Genomic DNA, 24,647 nt, shown 5'->3' with positions numbered 1-24,647 from the left:
ATTTCCACTTTTATGGCCTTGTGGTCTGAGAAGATGCTTTGTAATATTTCGATGTTTTGGATTCTGCAAAGGTTTATTTTATGACCTAATATGTGGTCTATTCTAGAGAATGTTCCATGTGCACTAGAAAAAAAAGTATACTTTACAGCAGTTGTTGAGTGGAGTGTTCTGTATAAGTCAATGAGGTCAAGTTGGTTGGTTGTAGCAATTAGGTCTTCCTTGTCTCTATTGAGCTTCTTACTAGATGTCCTGTCCTTCTCCGAAAGTGGTGTGTTGAAGTCTCCTACTATAATTGTGGAGGTGTCTATCTCACTTTTCAGTTCTGTTAAAGTTTGTTTTATGTATCTTGCAGCCCTGTCATTGGGTGCATAAATATTTAATATGGTTATATCTTCCTGGTCAATTGTCCCTTTAATCATTATGTAGTGTCTTTCTTTATCCTTTGTGGTGGATTTAACTTTAAAGTCTATTTTGTCAGAAATTAATATTGCTACTCCTGCTCTTTTTTCCTTGTTGTTTGCTTGATATATTTTTTTCCATCCTTTAAGTTTTAGTTTGTTTGTGTTTCTAAGTCTAAGGTGTGTCTCTTGTAGGCAGCATATATACGGATCGTGTTTCTTTATCCAGTCTGAGACTCTCTGTCTCTTTATTGGTGCATTTAGTCCGTTTACATTAAGCGTAATTATAGATAAGTATGTGTTTAGTGCTGTCATTTTGATGCCTTTTTTGTGTGTGGTTGACAATTTCATGTTTCCACTTACTTTTTTGTGCTGAGACGTTTTCCTTTGTAAATTGTGTGTTCCTCATTTTCATAGTATTTGACTTTATGTTTGCTGAATCGTTATGTTTTTCTTGGTTTTTATTTTGAGTTATGGAGTTGTTATACCTCTTTGTGGTTACCTTAATATTTACCCCTATTTTTCTAAGTAAAAACCTAACTTGTATTGTCCTATATCGCCTTGTATCCCTCTCCATATGGCAGTTCTATGCCACCTGTATTTAGTCCCTCTTTTTGATTGTTCTGTTCTTTTACATATTGACTTCAATGATTCCCTGTTTTGAGTGTTTTTTTTTTTCTTTTTAAAATTAATCTTAATTTGTTTTTGTGATTTCCGTATTTGAGTTGGTATCAGGATGTTCTGTTCTGTGACCTTGTGTTGTGCTGGTATATGATATTATTGGTTTTCTGACCAAACAATTTCCTTTAGTATTTCTTGTAGCTTTGGTTTGGTTTTTGCAAATTCTCTAAGCTCGTGTTTATCTGTAAATGTTTTAATTTCACCTTCATATTTGAGAGAGAGTTTTGCTGGATATATGATCCTTGGCTGGCAGTTTTTCTCCTTCAGTGCTCTATATATGTCATCCCATTGCCTTCTTGACTTCATGGTTTCTGCTGAGTAGTCTGAACTTATTCTTATTGATTCTCCTTTGTAGGAGACCTTTCTTTCATCCCTGGCTGCTTTTAAAATTTTCTCTTTATCTTTGGTTTTGGCAAGTTTGCTGATAATGTCTTGGTGATTTTCTTTTTGGATCAATCTTAAATGGGGTTCAGTGAGCGTCTTGGATAGATATCCTTTCGTCTTTCATGATGTCAGGGAAGTTTTCTGCCAACAGATCTTCAGCTATTCTGTCTGTGTTTTCTGTTATCCCTCCCTGTTCTGGGACTCCAATCACATGCAAGTTATTCTTCTTGATAGAGTCCCACATGATTCTTAGGGTTTCTTCATTTTTTTAAATTCTTTTATCTGATTTTTTTTCAGCTATATTGGTGTCAATTCCCTGGTCCTCCAGATTTCCCACTATGCATTCCAGTTGCTTGAGTCTGCTCCTCTGACTTCCTGTTGCAATGTCTAATTCTGTAATTTTATTGTTAATCTTTTGGATTTCTGAATGCTATCTCTCTATGGATTCTTGCAACTTATTAATTTTTCGACCATGTTCTTTAATCTTTTTGAGTTCTTCAACTGCTTTATCAGTGTGTTCCTTGGCTTTTTCTGTAGATTGCCTTATTTCATTTCCGAGGTCATCCCTGATGTCTTGAAGCATTCTGTAAATTAGTTTTTTATATTCTGCATCTGGCAATTCCAGGATTGTATCTTCATTTGGGAAAGATTTTGATTCTTTAGTTTGGGGAGTTGTAGAAGCAGTCATGGTCTGCTTCTTTATGTGGTTTGATATCGGCTGCTGTCTCTGAGCCATCACTAAGATATTGCAGCAATTTATTCTATATTTGCTCACCGAGTCTTATTTATTGTGCTTTAAGTGAAAGCTTACAAATCAAGCTAGTCTCTCACACAAAAACTTACATGCACCTTGCTACATACTCCAAATTACTCTCTCCCTAATAAAACAGCCCGCTCTCTCCCTCCACTCTGTCTTTTCGTGTCCATTTTGCCAGCTTCTAACCCTCTCTACCCTCTCATCTCCCCTCCAGGCAGGAGATGTGAACATAGTCTCAAGTGTCCACCTGATCCAAGAAGCTCACTTACCACCAGCATCCCTCTCCAACCCATTGTCCAGTCCAGTCCATGTCTGAAGAGTTGGCTTCGGGAATGGTTCCTGTCCTGGGCCAACAGAAGGTCTCGGGGCCATGACCACTGGGGTCCTTCTAGTCTCAGTCAGACCATTAAGTCTGGTCTTTTTATGAGAATTTGGTGTCTGCATCCCATTGCTCTCCTGCTCCCCCAGGGGTTCTCTGTTGTGTTCCCTGTCAGAGCAGTCATCGGTTGTAGCTGGGCACCATCTAGTTCTTCTGGTCTCAGGCTGATGTAGTCTCTAGTTCACGTGGCCCTTTCTATGTCTGGGGCTCGTAATCACCTTGTGTCCTTGGTGTTCTTCATTCTCCTTTGATCCAGGTGGGCTGAGACCAATTGATGTATCTTAGATGGCCGCTTGCTAGCGTTTAAGACCCCAGACGCCTCTCTCCAAGGTGGGATGCAGAATGTTTTCTTAATAGATTTTATTATGCCAATTGACTTAGATGTCCCCTGAAACCATGGTCCCCAGACCACTGCCCCTGCTACGCTGGCCTTCGAAGCATTCAGTTTATTCCGGAAACTTCTTTGCTTTTGGTTTAGTCCAATTGTGCTGACCTCCCCTGTATTGTGTGCTGTCTTTCCCTTCACCTAAAGTAGTTCTTATCTACTATCTAATTAGCAAATACCCCTCTCCCATATTCCCCCTGCCCCCTCTCATAACCACAAAAGAATGTTTTCTTCTCAGTTTAAACTATTTCTCAAGTGCCTATAATAGTGGTCTTATACGATATTTGTCCTTTTGAAACTAATTTCACTCAGCATAATGCCTTCGAGTTTCCTCCATGTTGTGAAATGTTTCACAGATTCCTCACTGTTCTTTATCGATGTGTAGTATTCCATTATGTGACTATACCACAATTGATTTATCCATTCATCTGTTGTCGGGCACCTTGGTTGCTTCCGTCTTTTTGCTATTGTAAACAGTGCTGCAATAAACATGGGTGTGCATATATCTGAACGTGTAAAGGCTCTTATTTCTCTAGGATGTATTTGGAGGAATAGGATTGCTGGATCATGTGGTAGTTCTATTTCTAGCTTTTCAAGGAAGTGCCAAATTCATTTCCAAAGTGGTTGTACCATTTTACATTCCCACCAGCAGTGTATAAGTGTTCCAATCTCTCCTCAGCCTCTCCAACATTTATTATTTTGTGTTTTATGGATTAATGCCAGCCTTGTTGGAGTGAGATGATATCCTACTGTAGTTTTGATCTGCATTTCTCTAATGGCTAAGGATTGTGAACATTTCCTCATGTATCTGTTAGCTACCTGAATGTCTTCTTTAGTGAAGTGTCTATTCATATCTTTTGCCCATTTTTTAATTGGGTTATTTCTTTTTTTGCAGTTGAGTTTTTGCAGTATCATGTAGATTTTAGAGATCAGGCGCTGTTCAGAAATGTCATAGCTAAAAACTTCTTCCCAGTCTGTAGGTAGTCTTATGACTCTTTTGGTGAAGTCTTTGGAAGTGCTACGGCTGCTAACCTAAAGGTGAGCAGTTCAAATCCGCCAGGCGCTCCTTGGAAACTCTATGGGGCAGTTCTACTCTGTCCTATAGGGTCGCTATGAGTCAGAATTGAATCGACGGCAACGGGTTTGGTTTTGGTTTGGCAGGTAGTCTTTTTACTCTTTTGGTGAAGTCTTTGGATGAGCATCGGTGTTTGATTTGTATGAGCTCCCGGTTATCTAGTTTCTCTTCTGCATTCTTAATAATATTTTGTATACTGTTTATGCCATGTATTAGGGCTCCTAACATTGTCCCTATTTTTTCTTCCATGATCCTTATCGTTTTAGATTTTATATTTAGTTTTTTCATCCATTTTGAGCTCGTTTTTGTGCATGGTATGAGGTATGGGCCTCGTTTCATTTTTTTGCAGATGGATATCCACTTACGCCAGCACCATTTGTTAAAAAGACTGTCTTTTCCGCATTTAACTGTTTTGGGGTCTTTGTCAAATATGAACTGCTCATATGTGGATGGATTTTCGTCTGGATTCTCAATTCTGTTCCATTGGTCCATGTATCTGTTGTTGTGCCAGTACCAGGCTGTTTTGACTACTGTGGTGGTATAATAGGTTCTAAAATCAGATAAAGTAAGGCCTCCCACCTTGTTCTTCTTTTTCAGTAATGCTTTACTTATCCTGGGCTTCTTTCCCTTCCGTGTGAAGTTGGTGATTTGTTTCTCCATCTCATTAAAGAATGTCATTGGGATTTGGATCGGAATTGCATTAAATGTATAGATCACCTTTGGTAGAACAGACATTTTTATAATGTCTTCTATCCATGAGCAAGGTATGTTTTTCTACTTTCGTAAGTCTCTCTTGGTTTCTTGCAGAAATGTACTGTAGTTTTCTTTGTATAAGCCTTTTACATCTCTGGTAAGATTTATTCCTAAGTATTTTATCTTCCTGGGGGCTACTGTAAATGGCATTGATTTGGTGATTTTGTGTTTGATAGTCTTTTTGTTGGTGTAGAGGAATCCAACTGATTTTGTGTGTTTATCTTGTATCCGGATACTCTGCTGAACTCCTCTATTAGTTTCAGTAGTTTTCTGGAGCATTCCGTGGGGTTTTCTGTGTATAAGATCATGTCATGTGCAAATAGAGATACTTTTACTTCTTCCTTGCCAATCTGGATGCCCTTTATTTCTTTATCTAGCCTAATTGCTCTGGCTAGGACTTCCAGCACGATGTTGAATAGGAGTGGTGATAAAGGGCATGCTTGTCTGGTTCCCGATCTCAGTGGAAATGCTTTTAGACTCTTTCCATTTAGGGTGATGTTGGCTGTTGGCTCTGTATAAATGCTCTTTATCATGTTGAGGAATTTTCCTTCTATTCCTATTTTGCTGAGAGTTTTTATCATGAATGGATGTTGAACTTTGTCAAATGGCCTTTTCTGCATCAATTGATAAAATCATGTGATTCTTATCTTGTTTTTTATTTATGTGGTGGATTACATTGTTTTTCTAATGTTGAAGCATCCCTGCATACCTGGTATGAATCCCATTTGGTCATGGTGAATATTTTTTTGATATGGTTTTGAATTCTATTGGCTAGAATTTTGTTGAGGATTTTTGCATCTACATTCATGAGGATATAGGTCTATAATTTTCTTATGGTGTCTTTACCTGGTTTTGGTATCAGGGATATGGTGGCTTCATAGAATGAATTTGGTAGTATTCTGTCCTTTTCTGTGCTCTGAAGTGCCTTTAGTAGTAGTGGTGGTAACTCTTCTCTGAAAGTTTGATAGAACTCTGCAGTGAAGCCTTCTGGACCGGGGCTTTTTTTTGTTGGGAGTTTTTGATTACCTTTTCAATCTCTTTTTTTGTTATGGGTCTATTTAATTGTTCTACCTCTGTTTGTGTTAGTTTAGGTAGGTAGTGTGTTTCTAGGAATTCATCCATTCCTTCTAGGTTTTCAAATTTGTTTTAGTACAGTTTTTCATAGTAATCTGATATGGTTCTTTTAATTTCAGTTGGGCCTGTTGTAATATTGCCCATCTCATTTCTTATTTGTGTTATTTGTTTCCTCTGCTGTTTTTCCTTTGTCAGTTCGGCCAGTGGTTTATCAATTTTGTTAATTTTTTCCAAAAATCAGGCTTTGGTCTTGTTAATTCTTTCAATTCTTTTTCTGTTAACTATTTCATTCAGTTCAGCTCTAATTTTTATTATTTGTTTTCTTCTGGTGTCTGTGGGTTTCTTTTGTTGCTCTCTTTCTATTTGTTAAAGTTGTAGGGATAATTCTTCGATTTCGGCCCTTCTTTTTGTATGTGTTCATTTACTAATATAAATTGGCCTCTGAGCTCCGCTTTTGCTGTGTCCCCAAAGGTTCGGATAGGAAGTGTTGTCATCCTCATTGGATTCTATGAATTTCTTTATTCCATCCTTAATGTCTTCTATAATCCAGTCTTTTTTGAGCAGGGTATCATTCAGTTTCCAAGTGTTTGATTTCTTTTCCCTGCATTTTCTGGTATTGATTTCTACTTTTATGGCCTTATGGTCAGAGAAGTTGCTTTGTAATATTTCAGTGTTTTGGATTCTGCTAAGGCTCGATGGCAGTGGGCTGGTTTGGTGGGAAGGCTTGCTTTATGACCTAATATGTGGTCTATGCTAGAGAATGTTCCATGTGCACTAGAAAAGCAAGTATAGTTGGTTGCTATTGGGTGGAGTGTTCTGTATATGTCTATGAGGTCAAGTTGGTTGACGGTGGCGTTTAGATCTTCCGTGTCTTTATTGAGTTTCTTTCTGGATGTCCTGTCCTTCACCGAAAGTGGTGTGTTGAAGTCTCCTTCTATTATTGTGGCGCTGTCTATCTCTCTTTTCAATGCTGATAGTTTGTTTTATGTATCTTGCAGCCCTGTCATTGGGTGCATAAATATTCAATATGGTTATATCCTCTTGATGTATTGTCCCTTTAGTCATTATATAGTGTCCTTCCTTATCCTTTCTGATGGATTTGGCTTTAAAGTCTATTTTGTCAGAAATTAATATTGCCGCTCCTGCTCTTTTTTGATTGTTGTTTGCTTGATATATTTTTTTCCATCCTTTGAGTTTTTGTTTGTGTCTCTAAGTCTAAGGTGTGTCTCTTGTAGGCAGCATGTAGACGGATCTTGTTTGTTCATCCATTCTGCCACTCTGTCTCTTTATTGGTGCATTTCGTCCATTTATATTCAGGGTAATTATGGATAGATATGAATTTAGTGCTATCATGTTGATGTCTTTTTTTGTGTGTTGTTGATAGTTTCTTTTTCCCACTTAATTTTATGTGCTGAGTAGATTATCTTTATATATTGTCCTTTCCTCATATTTGTTGTTGTCGATTTTGTTTCTGCTGAGTCTCTATTTTTTTTTTTGTATTTTATTTTGATGAGTAGGATAGTTTGTCTCCTTTGTGGTTACCTTATTATTTACCCCTATTTTTCTAAATTTAAACCTCAGTTTTATTTCTTTGTATCGCCGTATCTTCCTCTCTATATGGAAGGTGTGTGATTACATTTCTTAGTCCCTCTTTATTATTTTAATGTTGTCTTCTTTTATGTAATTACATCTCTGTTACAACGTTTTGAGCCTATTTTTTTTTTTTTTTTTAATAATCTTACTTTTTTCTTTTTGGATTTCCCTGTCTGGGTTGACTTCTGGTTGCTCTGCCCAGTGTTCTAGTCTTGGGTTGATATCTGATATTATTGATTTTCTAAGCAAAGAACCCCCTTCAGTATTTCTTGTAGTTATAGTTTGGTTTTTACGAATTCCCTCAACTTGTGTTTATCTGGAAATGTCTTAATTTCGCCTTCATGTTTAAGAGACAGTTTTGATGGATATATGATTCTCGGCAGGCAGTTTTTTTCCTTCAATTTTTTAAATATGTCATCCCATTGCCTTCTTGCCTGCATGGCTTCTGCCGAGTAGTCCAAGCTTATTCTTATTGGCTCTCCTTTATAGGTGACTTTTCGTTTATCCCTTACTGCTTTTATAATTCTCTCTTTATCTTTGATTTTGGCAAATTTGATTATAATATGTGTTGGTGACTTTCTTTTAAGATCTAACTTATGTGGAGTTCGATGAGCATCTTGGATAGATTATCTTCTCATCTTTCACAATACCAGGGAAGTTTTCTGCCAACAAATTCTCTCTGTATTTTCTGTTATCCCTCCCTGTTCTGGTACTCCAATCACTCGTAGGTTATTTCTCTTGATAGAGTTCCACATGATTCTTAAGGTTTCTTTATTTTTTTACATCCTTTTATCTGACTTTTCTTCAAATATATTAGTGCCAAGTGATTTATCTTTGAGTTCAAAAATTCTAGCTTCTACTTGCTCAATTCTACTCCTCTGACTTTCTGTTGAGTTTTCTAATTCTGCAATTTTATTGTTAATCTTCTGAATTTCTGATTGCTGTCTGTCTATGGATTTTTCCAGCTTAATAAACTTCTCGTTATGTTCCTGAATAATCTTTCCAGTTTCTTCAGTTGCTTTATCTGTGTGTTCCTTGGCTTGTTGTGCATATTGCCTCATTTCCTTCCTGATACCTTGAAGGGCTCTGTATATTAAACTTTTGTATTGTGCATCTGGTAATTCCAGGAATGCACTTTCATCTAGAAGATCCCTGGATTCTTTGTTTTGAGAGGCTGTTGAGGTGATCATGGTCTGTTTCTTTGTGACTTGATATTGACTGTTGTCTCCGAGCCATCTATAAGTTATTTTATTAGTTTGTGCTTGCTTACTCTGTCGTAGCTGCTTGCTTTGTTTTGTTTTGGTATACCCCTATGGGTTGCTTGAGTGAGCTAGTTGATTATTTTCACCTTTGGAGCTCTGACGTCCTGTCCCCAGATGGCTAGAGTTGTTATCAGGTATATCAGTCTAGGAGTCCATTCACTTTTCTCGTATGACTTCATCTCAGGTTTCCGGGTAGCTGATCATCAAGTATGTGGTACAGGCTCTGTCCTACAGTCTTAGAGGGGCAGGGGTGATTGGCGTATATACCGGTATCTGATTGCAGCAGGGGGTCACGCTCTGAACAAGGCAGGGGGCTGAGAACCGACCCCCAAGTGTCTCTGAGGAAAACGCGTCTCTGTTCCCTAGAGTGTGCTGGTGGGTGGGTTCTGCAGAGGGACCATGGGCACCCGAAGTTTTTGGTTGTAAGGACTAGGACCCTTGTTGTAGGTGGCTGGGTGACCTGAGTGGAGCTACCGGTCCTTAGGTCCCTGATGTAGGTAGGGGAGGACCTTGTTTAATAGGTAAAGCAATGTCAAACATCGAACACCCACCTCTCCACCATACATCTGAAGTGGTTGGAGTTTGCCAGCAAGGGCCTGTTCTCCCAAAACAGGCCCACACATGTCCATGCAGAAGGGAAAGTCGCTCAAAGTCCATGGATGGTTTATGCCTGGACAGGAGTCACTTGTGTCCTGAGCTCCCCTGGTTAGTGGAGCTAGCAGATTATCTTTTTCCCCAATTGCAAATTTTTTCCTTCTCTAAGGCCAGGAGGATGGCTTCTAGGTACTCATCAGTGCCACTTCAGGCCCAGGTAATTCAGCTGCTGAAGCTGGCTTGGGGGTTGGGGGGCGCGTTAAAATATACACAAGTACTTAGCTTTTGCCGAGAGCGCCGTTCTTCTCTGGGTCCGGAGGTGTGAGTGGGCTGTTTGGTTGTCTGGTTCTCCCTGAGGAAACTGCAACTGAACACTAGTACCAGCCTGCCCCCGTGGCTCCGGAAATGGTGCCTGAGGGTTTCGTTCGATTCAGGTTCGGTAACTCCTCTCCACTTCTGAACGTCCTCTTCCTCCCCCTACCCCTCAGTTCGTTTTCTAAGCTTGCCTTTGAAGCTCGTTTTACTTGTTTTTTGGGGTCTTAGTTGTAAAGAGGGCTTGCGGGAAGCATCTGTGTATTCTACCATCTTGGCTCCGCCTCCCGCTGCCATTTTTTTAGATGAGGTACTCACCTCTTCTCTGATGGATCTCCCTCCTTCTGTCTTGTCCTTTTCTTCACAACAGTTTGTTGTCTCTCTTATATGAAATCTGACCATGTCCCTCTTTTTAAAAACTTCTAAAACTCTCCATTAGCTAAATGTTCAAGTCCATGGCTCTTAGTGTGAGAATTTTAACTATTACTCATCCTTTAAGCCTCAACACAATACTTCCTCTAGGAGTCCCTTATCATTCCACCACTGGTTTAGGTATTATTTTTCTGTAAACAACTCAAATACCTGAAGAAAACAGACCTGTCCATGGGTGAAATTTCCTATTAGGAAGATTATAGTGACAGGTGAAGTGGAAGTGTGGTAATGGATCTAAGGTGCCATTGCAGTGAAGCTTATAGTAGCAGCATACAGAAAACTAGGAATCAAAGAGTAAAACAGGAGGTTAACCCATCCTGTTACCCAGTCCTGGCTTATCCCTGTTGTGTATATAGATGTATCATATTATTGATGCATGATCCCATTATGCATTCTAATCGCAATTAACTCTCTTTGCTCACCAAACAGTGATCTGGTCAAAATTTAGTAGATGGTGTAGTTTGGTCTTTATGAAGAAAAGGCTCCCTGGGTGGTACAAACATTTAAGGGCTCAGCTACTAACAGTGAGGTTGGTGGTTTGAACCTACCTAGAGGCGCCTTGGAAGAAAGACCTGGAGATCTTCAAAAAGATCACATCCATTGAAAACCCTGTGGAGTACAGTTCTCCTCTGAAACCATGGTACCACCATGAGTTGGAATTGATTCTCTGGCAACTGGGTTTGTTTTTAATAGGAAGAAAAGCTGCTGTTGCTTTTCTTAGTTGTTAAATTTCTATTGCAAATAAATAAACTGGCTTTATATATCAGCTTTTTTTTTTTTTTTGGTAGGCCTGTTAATGTGAGTTGCTCTTGATAGTGATACTGATATAGTCAAATTTCTGGGTCAGTAAAGCGGAGGCCCGGATCTTGGCACATACAGAATTCACTAAGATAATGATTGGTACCTGAAATACTTCCTGGCAGCTAGTCAGCCAGTTTCTGTGGTGAAATCTTCTACCACCATGTGCAGCTCTTCATACTTTCTCTCTTTAAAATGACTTGTGCAAAAAATTTTTTCTTAGGCTTTGAAAATTTATAAATTCAAATGATTTGAGCAAATGGATGAGATACTGAGTAGTGTTTTACTGCAATATTGTGATCTCTGGTTATAGTTACTCGATACATTACTATAAATTTGCTAGGCCTTCATTCTCCCTAACTAGTCCTACCCTCAATATTCATGGAACAAATTTTAAATTTTGAGTTATTCACAGTAAAAAAAAATGAATTTAGAGTTCAAAATTATATTGTACTCTCCTTTTCTGGCTGTTTGCAAAATAGCAACCATTTATACAACACCCATTATGTGTCAAGCAGTATACTAAAAAAAAAATACTAGATTATGCTAAATACTTACAAAAGAATACTCCTGGGAAGTATTTTTACAGATGAGGAATCTGAGACTCAAAAAGGTTAAACTACTTTTCCATGGTCACAGCTAGGAAAATAGCAGAGTTGGGATTTGAACCCAGAGCTGTTGATTTCCAGAATCCCTTTTCTTCCCACTGTAAAGCACTTGGCCGGCACATTCTTAGGTAAACATATGTATATGTATTTTAATAATTACTTTCAGACTAGAATTTTATAAACCTGTTTAAATGCTGCACAGCATTTATTTTGGCTATTTTTCTTATTTGGGGATTTTTTTAAAAAGAAAGATAAGTGGATCTTCCATGTTGTTGTATATTTAATTGATACAGTTGATTTCTCTGTATACCAGTTATAGCGGCCTTTCCTCCTCCCAAATTAGTTTCTCTAAGGATGTTGGTTCATGCCAAGGGTTTCTCTGTTCAATATGTGGTATTAAGTATGTGGCTGTTTTTCTTTTAAATGGTTCTATTTTTAAAGCAACACTGTTACCCAACAAAATCCGCTACCCTTCCCCAAATGTAGTAAATTCTGCCTTTCAGCAGTGGCAGAAGCTCTGCATTGTTTTCTGTTGCAAGTGTGAGCTGAAGGGGACAGACGTTCCCTCTGCTTAGCGGGTGTGCTAAGCTGTGATCTGCCCTTGTTGTATTATTAATGGCACAATGTTTTTATGTTGCAGATGGCTGAGAGCTAGCAAGGAAATTTTAGGACCATGATGGCTCAGTTTCCCACAACTATGAATGGTAAGCAGCTTTGTGCTTGTCACTAGTTAAAGAGGTTATGGGGATTTTTTTGTAGAGGTTATAAAATACTTATATATTTTTCCTTAAGTTTATAAATATAAAACTCAGGTATCCTTGTTGAAAACGTTTGATAGTTTTTCAGAGCACTGCATTAATTTCTATTAGATGTTACCGTGCAGTAAATTCCACGACTCTCTATAAGCGCCTTCTGCAGTATCATCTGGAATATGTGCCAGCTTTTGAATAGTCAGGAATAACCTAACGGTATATTGTGTTTGATGAATAAAACTGGAGGACAGAAAACAGAGTGCTATGCGGTGAATATTAAAGGTGTTTTTGATGTCATGGGATGATTGTAAGCTGATTACGCCAGTGTGGATTCATCCAGTAATGTATGTATAAACTTAGTTTAAGTTTTTCTGTTACAAAAGTAATCAAATTGCCTACAAACATAATTTTTAACATGAAACATTTTAAAAGAAAATTTTAGGTAATTTCAAAAATAAGTTTTTAAAGTTTTTGATTCCAGTTTGAATTTTTTTTTCTTACAAATTAACCACACTTAATATGTATTAAGTTACTGTATATATCATCTAGAATTGAGGAAATGCATTATATGTTTGAATCTCTAAAGAAATCTAAGATTCTGTGTTCTTAATGTTGTGGTAAGTTTCATTAGCTACAGTTACAGTTGAATATAAGGGAATAAGTCATTACATTCTTAGAACATTTAAATTGAAAATTAATATTAAAGGTTATCGTTAAAAAAAATTCCACTTTCACAAAGCAATTCTGTTTTGTTACACATTAAGCATTTGATCAATTGCACATCTTTTTTTTTTTTTTTTGACATATTTCTGTCTTAAGACCAAATCGGTACAATGTTAAGGAAGAAAATACATGCTGTATACCTGAAGTTTTAAGACTCAGAATTGTGTTTGAGAGATTTAAGTTTTAGAAAAATGAATTATTGGCATAAAAAGTAAAATTAAATCCTAATATGTGGTAGGAAAGAGCAGGAAGAGCCAATGGTTTTAAGAGCAAAAATTGGCATTTTATTTTTAGAGCTTTATTTGCTTTTTAGGATTTTAGAACTCATTCCTGTTTTCAGCTGTATAGTTACGAAATTAAACATTGAACCTGTGGAATCAGATGTAGTACTGTACCGTATTTTTTTTTTATTATTCAAGTCCCCACAATTATAAAGATTCAGAGGAAAGAAAGCAAAGTAGTCATAAGCAACACTTGAGTTGTTATTTGTTAGTTCTAAGAATTAGTAGATAATCGTAGGTCCAGCAAATGTTGCTAAATATAAGATAAAATATATTTATTCTCATCACTTCAGTTTCATTTTTTAATTTTTATACTACTACCTATGAATTTTTGTGTGTTTTAAGTAGACTCTGCGGGGTGTTTTTTGGTAACCTGTTACCCTCAGCTAGCAAGGACCTCCGTCATAACCACCTAAATAAAGCTAAAGCTGTAGTTGGGCCAATATCCCCGTTGTGTTTTAGAGTTTTAAATTAGCACTGGGACAACAAACAATAATAAAAACTGTCATTTATTGAGTGTCTTCTATGTGCTTGGGACATTAATAAGCCGTTTACATCACATTATGTTTACAGAACATAGTTAACTACAATATCATTAGTAAACCAAAAACCAAACCCAGTGCCGTCGAGTTGATTCCGACTCATAGCGACCCTATAGGACAGAGTAGAACTGCCCCATAGAGTTTCCAAGGAGCGCCTGGCGGATTCAAACTGCCGACCCTTATGTTCGAATGTAATCCTCTTTACAGAAAAGTGATTTCTTTTATTATTCTAATCATAGTTGTCTTGCAGTAAAACTAAACCTGGGAATAAATTCCTGACTCTATTCCTCCTTCTTAGGCCACACAGTCCAGTGATCTCTAAACCATGCTGATTGTTTTTTACATCTCTCTCCTTCATCTCCCTGTTGCCACTGTTAGTTTGTGTGCTTATAATCCCTTCTCTCTAATGGTCCCTTTGTCTTCTTCATTCATGTATTTGCTCAGTCATTCAATAAAAGTACCTTGAGTGCTCTGTGTACCTTACTCTGAGGTAGGAAGATACGAGGTGTGCAGAGGTACAGAGATGAATCAGGCAGCCCCTGCTTTCAAGGTGTTCACAGCCTAGTGGGGAAGACAGATATAAGTAGATAATTCTAACATAGTGTGTTAAGTATAATGAATAATACAGGAATGCCTAGGAAGTTATGGGACACCAAGAAGTGGTACCCAGAGTAATGGGTAGGAGGGGGTGTGGGGATGTCAAAGTGGCTTAGATACTGTCTAAGCGGAGTTGTAGAGAATGAATCAGAGTTATATAAAAGATGGAGAGGAGAACATTGGAAGGAGAGTGGTGGGAAGTATGAGCTTAGACTAAAAGGGGTGGAGAGTAAAGGCATAGAATGAAAAATGATCTGGGGTGCTGGGAACCAACGTGCATTTTGAAGCTGCTATGAGTCGGAATCGACCCGATGGCAATGGATTTGGTTTGGTTTGGTTTAGAGCTTAATACACAAGGCAGAAATTAGGGAAAGATGAGTGAGAAGTAGATGAGCAGATTACTTGACTTCCTGTAACTATTCACATTTAGCACTTTTAGCAAAATTATTTCTCTTTTCATATATCATTTGCTATTTTGAATTGGGCAAATTTACTGATGCAGACTGTTTCTGATGCCCTTTAATATTTATAACATGCAAGTAGGAGATAACATGTTTGAATAATGTACTTTCAGAGTTACGTTTGAATACCGCTGAGGAACCTTATTTCTTTATATATAAAAGCAGGATGGAGCTACCCACTGTATGCAGTCTAGCATCTAGGCGATACTCTGCCAGTGTGGATTTTTCCTTCTTATACACCATAAGAACATGTTTGACAGACCCAGCTAGTGATGAAATGAGAACAATCTTAGTTAACAGAAATTTTTATGAAAATACCATTCTCAACTTTGTGATGAGTTGGAAGAAGTGGATAGAATTTTAATTATTTTGTAACATGATAATCAGACAACATAAAGGGTTGTTAGCTTTTAAAGGAAATATTAAACATCAATGCCAAAACTTAGTTTTTTGTCGTCTTTCTGTAAAGCTTACAAATAAATATAGACTGATTGGGAGATGTTTTACTTGAAATTTCACAGTAAGAAATGGTTGACTTTTTAAAAGTGCAGTTAGTGATATATTCTAAAAAAGAAGCCAGAATCTGATCAGCTATTTTAAAAGTAACTTTTGAATTATATTTTTGGTTTCTGTATTTCTGCTGAACTTTTTCTTTCTGGAAAATTTTTGGTGCAAGTAGTTTATATTTTAATATGGTCATTCCTTTGAAGGGTCCAGATTTGTAGGTCATTTGAACTCTACTTAAAAATAGCTTCTGGAGTCATAGTGCTTTGGGATATTTTTATTCTATAAATAATATTAATTTTGATAATATGTAATCATTGTGTCTGATTCTCTTGGTAGGTGGAGTCCTTTAAATATTAGAAAGTCTTTGAGGTCCTTTAAGGAATTCAGTTTATTCATTTTTAAAACCCTAGTGCCCAGCACGAATTGTTGTTGTATGCTGTTGAGTGGATTCTGACTCAGAGCAACCTTACAGGACAGAGAAGAACTGCCCCACAGGGTTTTTAAGGCTGTAGTATTTACAGAAACAGATTGCCACATCTTTCTTAGGTGGAGTGGCTGTGGGTTCGAACCACCAACCTTTTGGCTAGCAGCTGAGCGCTTAACCACTGTGCCACCAGGGCTCCTTCAGCAAAGATTAGTGCCCCATAAATGTTTGTTGAATGAATGAATATGAAGGCGTCAAGGTTTTTCATTTTTGGTTTTTCTTTAATCGTATTGTTCCCTGGGATTGAGGTAAGGAAACTGATTTATTGCGCACCTTTTATGTGGCAGGTGTATATTCATGCTTTGTAGTTTTGTTTTGAAACCAGGCTTATTGGGATATAATTCACCTTTTTTAAGCATGTAGTTTGATGGGTTTTGACAAATTATGCAATTGTGTAAGTCAAGATATGCAACACTTCCATCACCTAAAAAGTTCCCTGATGTCCTTTCACCCACCTTTAGCCCCTGGCAAATACTGATTTCTGCCCCTATAATTTTTCCTTTTCCAAAATGTTTTCTAAATGGAATACATAATATGTAGTGTTTTGCGTTGGTTGTCTTTGACTTAGCAAAATACTTTTGTGATTCATTCATATTGCTTCAGGCATCTTTCCTTTTGTTGCTTAGTGGTGGTCATTTGTTTAAATGGTACCACAATCTGTTTACCATTCACCTTCAGGGAACATTTGGGTTTTCCCCAGGTTTTGGTGTTCATGACTAAAGCTCCTATAACACATCAGAGGGCAGGTTTTTATGTGAAAGTGTGTCTTAATTTCACTTTTGGTAAGTACCCAAAAGTGCTATTGCAGTGGTACATGGTAAATGTATATTTAACTTTATAAGAAACTGCCAAACTGATTTTCAAAGTAACTGTATTGATCTGTGTTTCCACCAGCTTCCACCAGCAATGTATGAGAGTTTCAGTTGCTCAGCAACTTGGCACAGTCAGTTGTTTTAATTTCAGACATTCTAATACGTTTGTAATGATACCGCATTGTGGTCTAATTTGTATTTTTCGACGATCAATGATATTGAATATTTTTTCACATGCTTAGTTGACAACCCTATGTTGTCAATGTGTCTGTCCAGTTTTCGGGGAGGGTTTGGGGTTTGTGTTCTTATTATTGAGTTGAGGAGTTCCTTACATTTGCTGGATACATGTCTTCTTTCAGATATTTTGCCAATATTTTCTCTCAATTTGTAACTTTTCATTTTTTAATACAGTGTCTTTAGTAGAGCATAAGTTTTAAATTTTGATGAAGTTAAGTTTATCAGATTTTTTTTATGGTTTGTACTTTTTGTCCCCTAAAAAGTCATTGTCTAATCCAAAAGTTACAAAGATTTTCTTCTACAGGTTGCATAATTTAGCTTTTATATTTAGTTCTGTGATCCATTTAGAGTTAAATTTTGTGTATGGTACAAGGTAAGATTGAAGTTCTTTTTTTTTTAATGGATGTCAAGCACCACTTGTTGAAAAAACTTCCCTTTCCCCATTGAATCGTCTTGGCATTGTTGAAAGTCAGTTGACAGTGTATGTGTAAGTCTATTTCTTTTTAATTACCCTCATGGCAGAGTTTTAAGACTCTTAGCTAAACCTGCTTGTGTTCCAATGCTGCCTTCAACACTTATCAACTGTTTTATCTTGGTTACTTACTTAATCTTTCTGTACCTCTGTTTCCTCCCCTGGAAAAAATGACAATAGTAATAATGATTGCCTCATAGTATTCTTATGGGACTTAATTGAAACATTTTTAGAAAAGTACCTGGCACAGGGGAGTTTCATTAACTGTTAGCTGTTTTTTTTTTGCCAATCTAATAGATGACAAATAACATCTTGTGTTATTTTAATATATGTTACGTATCACATATCATTTTTTTTTTTTTTTTTTGGTTTGTTACATATCAAATGTGGTCTTTACAACAACTCTGCAGTTAGACAGCTCAGCATACAGGCTCTGGAATCAGGCTACCTGAGTTCTCATCTCAGCTCTGCCTCTTATTAGCTGTGACCCTGAGCAAGCTCCTTTCACCATTTTGAATTTCGGTTTACTTATCTGTAAAATACCGTAAATTTTAGGGTAGTGGTAGGGTAAGTTGCTACATGTAAAGTCTCTGACATATAGTAAGGTCTCAATAAATGTTACTGCCTCCATCTTTGTCATTCTTGTTGTTGTTATTGTTAGGTGCCGTCAAGTTGGTTCTGACTCATAGTGACCCTGTGCACAACAGGACGAAACACTGCCTGTCCTGTACTGTCCTCAGAATTGTTGCTGTGCTTGAAGCCATTCTTGCAGCCACTGTGTCAGTCCATCTCGTTGAGGGTCTTTCTCTTTTTTGGTGACCCTGTACTTTACCAAGCATGATGTCCTTCTCCAGGGACTGATCCCTCCTGACAATATGTCCAAAGTATGTGAGACGTAGCCTTGCCATCCTTGCTTCTAAGGAACATTCTGGTTGTACTTCTTCGAAGACAGATTTGTTCGTTCTTTTGGCAGTCCATGGTATAGTCAGCATTCTCCGTCAACACCACAATTCAAAGACGTCAGTGCTGCCGGCTTCCGTGTTCATTGTCCAGTTTTTACATGCATATGCGGCGATTGAAAACAACATGGCTTGGGTCGGGCACACCTTTGTCCTCAAGGCGACATCTTTGCTTTTCAGCACTTTAAAGAGGTCTTTTGCAGCTGATTTGTCATTCTTAGGTTTTTTTTTTTTATTTTTTATCATTGTCATCATGTTTTTGTAGTCATACAGTAAGCAGTGGGTAGTGGGTAGTAGAAAATCAATTCCCTTGCGACACTATCTTTCCTTCGTAGTCTCAGGAAACGTGACAGATTTATCCAGTTATTTTGTAATAAACTGATAAACCCAGTAAATTTTTTTTAACAATGTATGTGCTGCTTCTTTATGTAGAAAGTGTGTAGGTTTAGCTATTTTAGGTTCTTATTTTTTCAAAACTACATCTGTTTATTTTTAACTTTCATCTTAAAAAGTCTGTTTAAGAGAGAATGTTTTTAGTTTTTTTTTTTTTTTTTTTTTTTATCCAGTCATTTAGGGCTAAGAAAAACTTGTTAAATCTATCCTGGTGTTTACAATTAAAGCGGGTACCTGCATTTCAGTGTTATAGATTCCTGGAAACAACTTTGTAAGACAGATTTTTATACTTTATAGGGAGCATATATGTATGAGTTTATATACCTAAACGTGTTTGGTTTCTTATTGGTAGAAACTGAGAAATTGAGTAAACTGAAAAGGTAGTCAGAAGTTAAGTATAGATGTTCATTAGCATGTTGGTTGTGTAGAGCTATAAAAGACCTCTTCAGAGAGCTGGTATAAAATATATGTGGGATAAACAAGAAAGAGATTTGTAAGTGCCTTTTATATTCCTCCAAGCATCTCTTTACTCCCTTCTGTAATTCATACACATATTTATTTATCAATCATTTCAAGTGTTTGCTCTGTGCTGGCCTCTCTGCTGGTTCTGGGGATACCCAATAAACCCAATGCCATCGATTTCGACTCATAATGGGGATATAAGTACCAAAAGCTCCGGTCTTCGAGGGACTCACAGTCTGGTGGGACAGATGGACAGAAAACATTTACATCACCTTTCTAAGTGCTCTGTAGAAGCATGAAGTCTCTTGATAATCTAGAGGAGAAAGCAGTTCGTCCAACCTGAAGGTGTCAGGAACAGCTTCCTGGAGGAAGTGACGCCTGCCGTGGAACTTGAAAGATAATATTTGAAATGGGAGGGGGATGATGTGAATGGCAGTCCAAGTAAGGGAATGCAGGTCCCAGGGTGAGATGTGCATCGTGAAATTCTTAAGGATTTCCTTTCTGGAGATAGAATATATTACCAGCACAAAAAAAAAAAAAATTTTTTTTTTCCTTTTATCCTTGGCTTTTATATTTTGTGTTGTTTTTTCTGTTATTAAATATTAAATAAGTTTATGTTAGTGACACAGTTTACATTTTTTTACCTAAAAAATTTGTTAGGTAATCAGTGTTTTTAAAACCTTTTATAGTACATTATTGCAGTATAGTGAGTTACCTAACAGGGTTCTTCTAGCCATAGTCTTAGTAACTCCCACCAAATGACTAGGTGGGGCTATGCAAATGAGGTGCTTGTAGCCCACCAAGGGGATTGCTAATAGTGTAAAAAAGGTGCATGGCACCCTTGTGGGACTAGGACCATGCAACTAAGGTGTATGGAACCCTGACAAGGGGATTGGTCAGTTCTGCCATCCTGCTAGGCTTAAAAGAGAGCCAATTCCAGAGCAGAGGAGGGAACCTGACTACCACCAAGAAGAAGAGATGGGAGCAGAGCACATCTTTTGGAACTGGGATCCCTACGCTGCAAAGTGCCTTGACCCAGGAGTTGGAGAGAGAGAGCTGTGACAGTGGAGATGGCCAGAGACAGCTAGAAGCAGTGGCAGAGAAATGGTGGCAGCAGAGGCAGCAGAACCAGGAAACTGTCAGCAGATCGTCAGGAGACACGTTGTAGGCCTGCCAGCCAACAGAGTGAGAAAGCCAAGTGCCCTTGAGCAGGACGATTTCTGGCGGTATAGGGTGCCCCTGGAGCTAGGTTTGCTGACCCACAGAGCTAGAGCTGGGTGCCTTCAGGCTGAGGCTTACTGGTTGAGTGGTGTGCATCTGAGCACTTACCGGCAGAGCTAAAAGAGCTTTGTAACATTTGCCTGAGCAGGGCAGAAACCAGGCCAAGGGTCCAAGGCTAGGCGGAGACCTGCATATGGGCAACAGCTGAGAAGCGGCTGTCCTGATGGAAGAACTGTATCCTGAGTGTTCCTAAACCTGAGTTGTAACCTGTTACTTCCTTAATAAACTCTGTATCTGTGAGTATGGTCTGTGAGTTCTGTGTGGCCATTACAATGAATTATTAAACCCACCAGAAAAGTAGAGAGTGCCGTGGGAGGGATGGTTGGTGTCGGAATTGGTAAAAAGGTTGCGGGGAGGAGGCATGTCTGACTTCTATCGCATAAGAATCACCTTTGGGCTGTTCATCTTGATTCTCTCCTTCCCTCTTGTGAAGTTAGAGGTTGGATGCCCCTGCCACACCATTTTTACAGCAGGTCTGGGTCAGGTGGTCATAATACAAGGGCATAAAGATTACAGCCAAGAAAACCCTATGGAGCTCAGTTCCTCTACTGTGCAACACATGGGGTCACCATGAGTCAGTCACCGTGAATCTTGGACGGCAGTGGGGTTGTTTTTATTTTTTAGGACATTAATAGGAAATTTGTAAGGATAACTTTTTTTTTTTTATACCTTTTATTAAACTTCAAGTGAACGTTTACAAATCCAATCAGTCTGTCACATATAAGTTTACGTACATCTCACTCCCTACTCCCACTTGCTCTCCCCCTCTTGAGTCAGCCCTTTCAGTCTCTCCTTTCTTGACAATTTTGCCTGCTTCCCTCTCTCTCTATCCTCCCATCCCCCCTCCAGACAAGAGTTGCCAACACAATCTCAAGTGTCCACCTGATATAATTAGCTCACTCTTCATCAGCATCTCTCTCCCACCCGCTGACCAGTCCCTTTCATGTCTGATGAGTTGTCTTCGGGGATGGTTCCTGTCTTGTGTCAACAGAAGGTCTAGGGAGCATGGCCGCCGGGATTCCTCTAGTCTCAGTCAGACCATTAAGTTTGGTCTTTTTATGAGAATTTGGGGTCTGCATCCCACTGATCTCCTGCTCCCTCAGGGGTCCTCTGCTGTGCTCCCTGTCAGGGCAGTCATCGATTGTGGCCGGGCACCAACTAGTTCTTCTGGTCTCAGGATGATGTAGGTCTCTGGTTCATGTGGCCCTTTCTGTCTCTTGGGCTCTTAGTTGTCGTGTGGCCTTGGTGTTCTTCATTTTCCTTTGCTCCAGGTGGGTTGAGACCAATTGCTGCATCTTAGATGGCCGCTTGTTAGCATTTAAGACCCCAGACGCCACATTTCAAAGTGGGATGCAGAATGATTTCATAATAGAATTATTTTGCCAATTGACTTAGAAGTCCCCGCAAACCATGTTCCCCAGACCCCCGCGCTTGCTCCGCTGACCTTTGAAGCATTCATTTTATCCCGGAAACTTCTTTGCTTTTGGTCCAGTCCAATTGAGCTGACCTTCCATGTATTGAGTGTTGTCTTTCCCTTCACCTAAAGCAGTTCTTATCTACTGATTAATCAATAAAAAACCCTCTCCCACCCTCCCTCCCTCCCCCCTCGTAACCACAAAAGTATGTGTTCTTCTCAGGTTTACTATTTCTCAAGATCTTATAATAGTGGTCTTCTACAATATTTGTCCTTTTGCCTCTGACTAATTTCACTCAGCATAATGCCTTCCAGGTTCCTCCATGTTATGAAATGTTTCAGAGATTCGTCACTGTTCTTTATCGATGCGTAGTATTCCATTGTGTGAATATACCACAATTTATTTACCCATTCATCCGTTGATGGACACCTTGGTTGCTTCCAACTTTTTGCTATTGTAAACAGAGCTGCAATAAACATGGGTGTGCATATATCTGTTTGTATGAAGGCTCTTGTATCTCTAGGGTATATTCCTAGGAGTGGGATTTCTGAGTTGTATGGTAGTTCTATTTCTAACTGTTTAAGATAACGCCAGATAGATTTCCAAAGTGGTTGTACCATTTTACATTCCCACCAGCAGTGTATGAGAGTTCCAATCTCTCCGCAGCCTCTCCAACATTTATTATTTTGTGTTTTTTGGATTAATGCCAGTCTAGTTGGTGTGAGATGGAATCTCATCATAGTTTTAATTTGCATTTCTCTAATGGCTAATGATCGAGAGCATTTTCTCATGTATCTGTTGGCTGCCTGAATATCTTCTTTAGTGAAATGTGTGTTCATATCCTTTGCCCACTTCTTGATTGGATTGTTTGTCTTTTTGTGGTTGAGTTTTGACAGAATCATGTAGATTTTAGAGATCAGGCGCTGGTCGGAGATGTCATAGCTGAAAATTCTTTCCCAATCTGTAGGTGGTCTTTTTACTCTTTTGGTGAAGTCTTTAGATGAGCGTAGGTGTTTGATTTTTAGGAGCTCCCAGTTATCGGGTTTCTCTTCATCATTTTTGGTAATGTTTTGTATTCTGTTTATACCTTGTATTAGGGCTCCTAGGGTTGTCCCAATTTTTTCTTCCATGATCTTTATCGTTTTAGTCTTTATGTTTAGGTCTTTGATCCACTTGGAGTTAGTTTTTGTGCATGGTGTGAGGTATGGGTCCTGTTTCATTTTTTTGCAAATGGATATCCAGTTATGCCAGCACCATTTGTTAAAAAGGCTGTCTTTTCCCCAGTTAATTGACACTGGTCCTTTGTCAAATATCAGCTGCTCATACGTGGATGTATCTATGTCTGGGTTCTCAATTCTGTTCCATTGGTCTATGTGTCTGTTGTTGTACCAATACCAGGCTGTTTTGACTACTGTGGCTGTATAATAGGTTCTGAAGTCAGGTAAGGTGAGGCCTCCCACTTTCTTCTTCTTTTTCAGTAGTGCTTTGCTTATCCGGGGCTTCTTTCCCTTCCATATGAAATTGATGATTTGTTTCTCTATCCCCTTAAAATATGACATTGGAATTTGGATCGGAAGTGCGTTAAATGTATAGATGGCTTTTGGTAGAATAGACATTTTTACTATGTTAAGTCTTCCTATCCATGAGCAAGGTATGTTTTTCCACTTAAGTATGTCCTTTTGAATTTCTTGTAGTAGAGCTTTGTAGTTTTCTTTGTATAGGTCTTTTACATCTTTGGTAAGATTTATTCCTAAGTATCTTATCTTCTTGGGGGCTACTGTGAATGGTATTGATTTGGTTATTTCCTCTTCGGTGTTCTTTTTGTTGATGTAGAGGAATCCAAGTGATTTTTGTATGTTTATTTTATAACCTGAGACTCTGCCAAACTCTTCTGTTAGTTTCAGTAGTTTTCTGGAGGATTCCTTAGGGTTTTCTGTGTATATAATCATGTCATCTGCAATGTAAGGATAACTTTTGAGTAACCAATAAACATATTAAAATTCTCAACTGCATTAGTAGTCTAGTAAGTGAAAATTAAAACAAGGGTTTTTCTTTTTGGCCCCTTAGTGCCACAGTATGGGAAAAGTGATAGTGCACATCAGTGAAGGAGAAAACAGTGTGCTCTTATACACTGTTGATGGGAATATAAATTGTTACCACATTAATGTATCAATTTTTGAAACGTGTATGTGTTTTGACCGAGCAATAATATTTCTTCAAATTTATTGAGATAATAAGTATTTAAAAGATATTCAGTGCTGAATTGTTTATGACAGAAAAAAACTGGAAATGGCCTAAGTAATAATAGTAATAAGTAAGCCAGTAAACCTAAAAACCAAGCACATTCTGACTCATAATGATCCTATAGCACAGAGTAGAACTGCCCCACAGGGCTTCCAGGAAGCACCTGGTAGATTTGAACTGCCAACCTTCTGGTTAGCAGCCGTAGCTGTAACCACTGTGCCACCAAGCTTTCCAGTAAGCCAGTAGGTCCAGTAAATTATGACATTAGACTGCTACACTGACTGCTATTGAAACTGATAATCTAGATAAGCAGGTCTCAAAATTTTTGGTCTCAGGATTCCTTTGCTCTTTTAAACATTATTGAGGATACCAAAAGCCTTTTTTTTAAATGTAGGTTATATCTGTCAGTTTTTGTCATATTAGGAATTGCAAATAAGAAAAATGTTAAATATTTATTGATTTATTTAAAGAAACAGTAAACCCGCTAATGTTATCATAAATTATTTTTATAAAAAATAATTACACTTTCCAAAACAATAA

General features: G+C 38.1%; 1 protein-coding gene across 8 annotated transcripts in view; it reads left to right on the top strand.

The window, feature by feature from the left end:
• Positions 1 to 24,647, top strand: part of ITSN2 (intersectin 2) — a 198,015-nt gene that overhangs the window by 30,179 nt on the left and 143,189 nt on the right. For all 8 annotated transcript variants that reach the window (XR_007519542.1, XM_049902732.1, XM_049902733.1 and 5 more), the window contains exon 2: positions 12,126 to 12,189. Coding sequence is in view for 7 of the 8 variants with exons in the window: in XM_049902732.1 (XP_049758689.1) it covers positions 12,159 to 12,189 (31 nt within the window). In the remaining variant the exon portion in view is untranslated. The remainder of the gene's footprint in view (positions 1 to 12,125; positions 12,190 to 24,647) is intronic.

The sequence above is a fragment of the Elephas maximus genome, chromosome 12 (genome assembly GCF_024166365.1).
Source record: "Elephas maximus indicus isolate mEleMax1 chromosome 12, mEleMax1 primary haplotype, whole genome shotgun sequence".
In the NCBI taxonomy this organism is placed as follows: Eukaryota; Metazoa; Chordata; class Mammalia; order Proboscidea; family Elephantidae; genus Elephas; species Elephas maximus.
The sequence above is the reverse complement of the archived record's forward strand: the minus strand, read 5'-3'. Positions and strand labels throughout refer to the sequence as shown.